The sequence below is a fragment of the Penaeus monodon genome, chromosome 16 (genome assembly GCF_015228065.2).
Source record: "Penaeus monodon isolate SGIC_2016 chromosome 16, NSTDA_Pmon_1, whole genome shotgun sequence".
NCBI lineage: Eukaryota > Metazoa > Arthropoda > Malacostraca > Decapoda > Penaeidae > Penaeus > Penaeus monodon.
The window spans coordinates 39,728,767-39,735,755 of NC_051401.1; the positions used below are offsets into that span (position 1 = coordinate 39,728,767).

The window sequence follows — 6,989 nt, forward strand, 5'->3', positions numbered from 1 at the left end:
CTGACCGCCTAGTACATGTATATATAACTCTATGTAGCTCTAGTCTTATAGCCTCCGGGCTAGTACAGTGGTAACGTGTCGGCCTCTCATCCGAGGGGTCGGCGATTCGCGCCCCGCCCAGGCGCGAGAAGTTGCAACTGTCGCCTGGAGGTTACTGCTGTGGCTGGGCACCACGACGGGCAAGGACTTGGTTCCGCCGAGTCAGCACCAGCTGACACACGTGAGCGAGTCGGCATTAGTCGCCACAGGCCGGGCGAGGCTAAGCTTCGCATATCGGACTTATCCTTATCTAGTGTTATATGCCCTGATGAAGCAGTAAATGCGAAAAGGCCTTCGACATCGTGTGTTTTCTTGTGCTTCCCTTTGTTGTTCTATTTGCAGTGTGTGTGTGTATACACATATATATACTTGCATACATACACACAGTGTGATTAATCCGTATCCTTTTATTTCCGCAGGAATTCTTCAACCAGAGTGACCTTGAGAAACTGGAAGGCCTCCCGGTCACGCCCTTCATGGACCGGGAGAAAGTGACGAAGCCCTCGTCCCAGTGTGCGTTCATCGGCTTCGTTCTACTGCCGTTGTTCGAAGCCCTGGGGAAGGTGCTGCCAGAGCTGGAGGTGAGAGGGGGGGCGGGTGGACCCAGTGTATTCTTGTCTTCCTTTCTTTCTGTTTTTTTTTCTGTATTTTTGTTTGTCTTTTTGACTCTCTCTCTCTCTCTCTCTCTCTCTCTCTCTCTCTCTCTCTCTCATATGGGCATTTTTATTGTAATATATTGTGATGAACAATAACGCAGTATCGACATTACTCCAGTTCTGGCCTCCCTGCTTTTCAGGACCTCATCATCAGCCCCGTTAAGTACGCTCTCGAGCATTATCGGAAGCTCAACGAGGCAACCAAGAAACTGTCCGACGACGCCGACGCCGTCGAAGAAGTGGAGGAGGAGGAGGTGGTCGTGCCCGAGAGACCCACCAGCCAGCTGTCTCAAGAGAACATAAAGAAGGTCGTACAAAAGACAGAGAGCTCCTTGAGTCTAAAGAGCCGAGCTTCATCCCGAGCTTCCTTTTACCGCGCGAGCACCGTCGACTGCGGCGAAATCGACCTGGAGGACGTCGACCTGACGGAGACAGAGGTCGACGTAAGCGAGAGGACGTCGCGGTTCAAGATCGCGTCGGACATCCCTCGGCCGCCCTCTCGCAGGAACAGCGCCGAGCGACGGAGCAGCGTCGGCGGGCGGTCCAGCTGCGAGCGGACGGTGTCCCCGAAGTCGCTGGAGGACAGACTTCTGCCGCACGCCGAGGCCCGGAATGAACCCGACGAGGACGAGCTATTGCCCGGAAAGTGCGAAAAGGAATCATCTCTCTTTGCTCGGTTTAGAATATTTTCCGAACGTCTTTCCTCAGGTGACAGGGACAGAAACGCGAACGGCTCGGCCTCCCTTGGGCAAGGGCAGCAGCAGTACGCGACATAAACACGGGGGGCTGCATGGGGTGCTCAGACGAACTCGAAGTAAGTCGGAGCCCGGAAAAAACCGCTCCCTTAGAACGTTCCATATATCCCGACCTAGAATTAGCTTTGGGGTAAGTGGCCAGAAGCTGCCGAGTGAAGAAAACATGATAAGTGGGAATGGGAAAGAGACGCCCAAGGGCAAATGTAAAGGATCGGCCACGGATGATGTTTTTTCGCCCATTGAAATCAAAACTTCTACCTCTTTTGAGCTTTTAGAACCAAAGAAAAAACAATATATATGCTCAGATGCTCAACCATCACCAACACTGTCAGAAAAGTGTGCACTCTCCTCAAACTCATTCCTCAGGCACAAAGGGTTCAGCCTCTCACTCGATGTTCTTCCCCGCAAAAACGGGCGCCCTCGCAAGTTGGCTGCAGGCGACCGGCAGACTCCAGAGAACACCCCCGGAGGCTCGGAGGATGACCTGTTGGTTGAAACAGAGGGGTCTCAGCCAGACGGAGCCTCCCGACACAACCAACAGCAACCAATGCTCAACCGCACCAAAGGATGTAAGCCATCAGACAAGTTACCTCTAGTTTACCATGGTTCTCCTAAGAATCAAAAGAAAAAGAACGAGTCCACCAGGTCCTTGTTATTCAAGTCGTTTTCCTTTAAAAAGAGATCGCCATCGAAAGACGATGGGATGAAGCACAAAGATATTGACACCCAGAGTCCCTCTGAAGAGAAATTATGACACCCGGGGACATGTTCTTGTATATGAATATTAGAAAGACTCCAGATCTTTTAGCCACTGTGAAGGTAGGTCTGATTAACAAAAAAAAAAAAAAAAAAAAAAAAAAACATATCAAGTTGTGTCACATGAAATTATGTAGTGTCTTCCACAGTGGATATGATTCTTTTATCATTCCCAATACGCACTGGGAAGAAAAGATTTTTTGGACCTGTGTTTTGACCAATCACCGGGAGGTTCCAACGGCACAGTATCACGTGTCTTCACTGTGATTGGCTTTCTTGATTCGCACAGGCACGCATCTGGTAGAAAGAAATTTCGAGTTACCCACACTGTCCCTTCGAGAAGTGAATCAGACAGACGACTGAGTAAAAAGTATATGACTCAGGAATAAGCCTTTTTTCTGCATGGAGGACCCACGAGATGTGTTCTGGAGACTGATCCACTCCGAGAAAGAGTATCGCTGGAACTTTCATCGAAGGCAAAGACAAGACTTGAGTGTGTGGTCTTGGTTGGCTGTTATCGCTCCAGAGAAAGATTTTTTTTCGAACTGGCCTTACTTTGTGGTTGGGGCATCAGTGCCAGCAGTAGTTTTTATTCATAGTTTTCTTTCTCTCCTTTTTAAATAAGACATATGCCATGTAATGTATGTGCCAAAAGTCTCATAACTACCTATTGAAAGTCAGTATTTTTCCAAACTTTTGGATACCTTGTAAATAGACCAATAGAGATATAAATGACTATGGATAAGATGTTTATATGTAGTTAATATAGAAATCCTACAAATCAGAATACATGTTACATCCCTAGGACATTTATAGATGTGTTTTTATTCATATTAAAAGATCAATATTTTTATCAAAGTTTCCAAAGTGTATATAATCCAGATGTAATCATGTTTTCCAGTTCTTAATACTTTATTTTCTCTACCAAAGATGAATGTAAGGTGAGTTTCTTGCTATGTGCTGCAGGTGGAAGCCACAGGAAATCAATGTGATATAGTTAAATGCTTTGCTGGTGAGTTAGATACCGACTGTTTATATACCGTGGTGCGTAAAATGGGCTTTTAGAGTGATTTAGAAGAATGTCTTCAAAATCGTGTGAACAAGAGAGTATGTATTCATTAATAGTCATGGTCACATACATACTATCTATCTACTCTGTTGGTGGATTGTCCACTTTATAATTGTAGAGAACAAATGTTCGTATAAGTTAATGAAATTTACAAGTATATAGAATAACTGTGTCTCCCTCTACCTCTCAAGTGCTGGCAACCCATGAAACATTCTCAGCCCATTTTGACTCTACACTGAATGTCATTAAGCTTGATCATGATGTAGAGCAAATGAATGTTATTTATCGCTGTCCTGAGCCTCAGAAGAGGTGAGTTAGGTGATGAAGCTGTGAATGCAAGCCAAAAGATTATATATATATACGTGTAGATATATATACATATATATATACATATGCTTGTGCTGTGATTTTAGTATGTAAAGGCTAGTATTACTTTCCCCAAGTCAAATTGATAAATGTACATTTCAAAGATTGTATTAAGGCAGAAAGTTAGTGTTCTTTAGTACCAAGACCATATAAAGAATTACTATTTTACAGGATTTTGTTATGATAAAGGCTAATTTTTCTTGAATGTTTAACTGTTTAGTAATGTAGACGTAGGAGAAATATGGCTAATTTATGTGATGTAACAATTTTATAAAAAAAATATATATATATATATTATAATAATCCAAATGTATTACAGAAAAAGAAACGTTTAGATTATGACTTCATGTTAAGGACAGGTATAAAGTACCTCCCAAAGTATATCTATAGTGTAACCATGTAGAAGTGTAGCGTGTGTGTTTGGTGGCATCAAGTGATGTGCTGCATCTTCAGGTATGTAGCATTTTGAGGATATGTGGCACTCACAGATATCTGTCAACATCCTTTCCTGTATGGCACCCGTCGGCATCATGTGGCATCCTTTGATTATGTGGTGTACCTGGTATACTGTGACATCCACTTGTAGCATGGAAGAAAAACTGAGCCCTTGAAAACAATATAAAGTGCTTGCTAAGGCCTATGTTAGCTGTCTCCATTGCTGGTACCAAGTATTCTACGTGACTAGATCGTGCGTGCCTTGGCTAGTGCATGAGTGCTTGTTTGCAGTAAGAAAAATCGGGGTGTTTGTATTCTTTGTTTCTGTAATTGCTAATTATTTTATTCGTGCAGTTTCTATTCTGAGAAAGTAAATGCATTATTTTGTGACTAAATAAACATGATTCGATAAGCCTGCTACCTATATACTTTATATGTACATTCACAAAAGAGTTCCATCAAAGTAAGTTCTTGATATCAAAAGGAAAAGCATCTGTAATTATTTTACTATTAGGCTGGTATAAGTGTACATCAAGTAGCGTGTAAACGTTTGGTAGCGTCTGTGCATGTATTAAGGGAGGGTATGCAGGGATAACGTTTGGTAGCGTCTGTGCATGTATTAAGGGAGGGTATGCAGGGATAAATGTGTTTAATTCTTCCTGTGCATGTGAGTGTATTATCTCCAGATGTGTGTAGGAGAGAGAAAGAGGGGGGGGGGGGGAGAGGGAAAGAGAGAGAGAGAGAGAGAATGGGGAGGGAGAGGGAAAGAGAGAGAGAGAGAGAGAGAGACAGAGACAGAGACAGAGACAGAGAGAGAGAGACAGACAGAGACAGAGAGAGAGAGACAGACACACAGACACACAGACAGAGGGAGGGAAGGGGGAGGGAAAGAGAGAGAGCAGGTGAGGGAAGAGGGAAAGAGAGAGGGGAGAGGGAGAGGGAAAGCGAGAGAGAGGGGGGAGGAAGAGAGAGAGAGAGGGGGGGAGGAGGGAGAGAGAGAGAGAGAGGGAGTGGGAAGAGAGATAGAGAGAGGGAGGGAGGGAATGAGAGAGAGAGAGAGAGTGTTTTGTGTGTGTGTGTGTGTCTCTGAGGGTACACATGCACGAAATTAGTATTTGGAGATTTGAACTGGTAGATGCTTGAGGTTGTTACAAAAACTGTTCATATAGACAATATGCTGAATCGTTCTTAAGCGTGAAGCAGTGGTATCGCCAACAGCTAGCCCTTAGCTTGTGCTTAATGGCAAGACAGTCATCTTACATTTCCCTGTATGACCAAATGTACCCTTATATACTGTACAGCTGTGTAAAAAAATATATAATTTATGGTTTCTTTTTACTTGTATTACTTTCCCTGGGTATGAAAAGAGCTTTTGTTTTCTCTCTTTTTATTAGAACTTAGGAAGCTTACTTATTATTATAAAAAGGGGCCACAAGACTTTGGGAAAGCAAAACAAGGTTCATATTGCTTATGAAGAGCAAGATTGATTACAAAAATATATATGTATATTATAAAAAATACATATGGCAGTGCTTTATATCATTATAATGTAAAGTTACGAATCATTGCATAAGAATTAAGCTTTGTTAATCTTGCCATTGTGTTGCAAATATTTTTTCATTACTAATTCTTCCTTTTTCATATATTTTTGGTTTAATATTTTCACCATTTCATAACACCTATATCATAATCGAACGCAAGAGAGAAAAAAAAAATAATGCATATTCTACCTTCTGTATAGCATGCTACCAAGAGGAAAACAATATATCAATAACAACATAGCATAGAATAGCATAAAATGAAAATGTTGACCAATATCCACAGAGCACAACGTCTGATCACAGGACGCGAAAACAGCGAAAGAAAGCGGGCGAGCAAGAATTTGTTGACGTCACACGCACTATTCTCAGACCTGCCATGCGCCTAGGTTACCACTGTGCATGGCAGATTATACAAACCATAGAACGTGAAGAGAGGTGTTGCATGCATTGCGGCGAGCCGAACGCCACACTGATACACTACTTGGAGAATTGCGGCAAACGCAATTCCTAAGACAAACCCCACAGAACACAGCCGTCGTGCTGGTAAAGAGATTATGCGAGAAGCTTACACCACGGCAAGGAATGCGCCTGCTGGCAATCCCACCGCCACGGTAAGCACGAGGTCAGACAACAAATGAGACAGCCATAAAAAGCTGACACAGGCCGGGCCATAAGTGAAAGGCCCGGGCGAAGCCAGAACTTCGCAAATCTCAAGCAAGCAAGCAAGCAATGCCAACGTTCCCGTGTGGCGCACCATTTTCAAAGTGCTTGTTATCAGTTAATGTCCAATACAAGAGGGAAAGCCGCCAATTTACCATTTTGGTATGGATGCTTATCGAATCGGAAAAAAATAGACACAGCATTGCATAATTTCCCAAAATTTAAGATGGTTTCACTTGCACGGGAGGCAAAATCCTATCAATACTGACAATACGATAATACGTCGTCAATGGTTTTCGAAGAAATTTCGATACGAATCTAAAAATATATCAGGACCAAAACACCAGATTAGTATATCAAAAACCTGTGTTCCAAGAATGTTTTCTTCCATCAGAGAACTTGAAACCCGTACTGGGGTTCAACTTTTTTGAAATAATAAGATAATGTTTCTTTTCAGAGCACAGAGGAAATCTTTCCAGTCAGTGATCTGCTTGACGTGTAATATAAAAAAAAAAAACATACTGTTAGTTGTTTGGTTAAACTGAATTTGCTGATAGAATTTACAACACGATCAGGCTAAGAAATTCACTAATACTGAGATGTTCATTTATAGAATTATGAAGATAGGTCACAGTAAAATATAGCACATATATGTCTGTATACATACTTACACACACACACACACACACACACACACACACACACACACACA

At 42.7% G+C, this 6,989-nt stretch overlaps 1 protein-coding gene across 1 annotated transcript in view; it reads left to right on the top strand.

The window, feature by feature from the left end:
* The window catches only part of LOC119583043 (high affinity cGMP-specific 3',5'-cyclic phosphodiesterase 9A-like), a 23,004-nt gene extending 18,220 nt beyond the window's left edge, over window positions 1–4,784 (top strand). Inside the window, exons 9-10 of the mRNA XM_037931556.1 lie at window positions 459–620; window positions 836–4,784. Of these exons, the coding sequence (XP_037787484.1) occupies window positions 459–620; window positions 836–1,471 (798 nt within the window). The 3' untranslated portion in view covers window positions 1,472–4,784. The remainder of the gene's footprint in view (window positions 1–458; window positions 621–835) is intronic.
* Window positions 4,785–6,989: the final 2,205 nt, after the last annotated feature.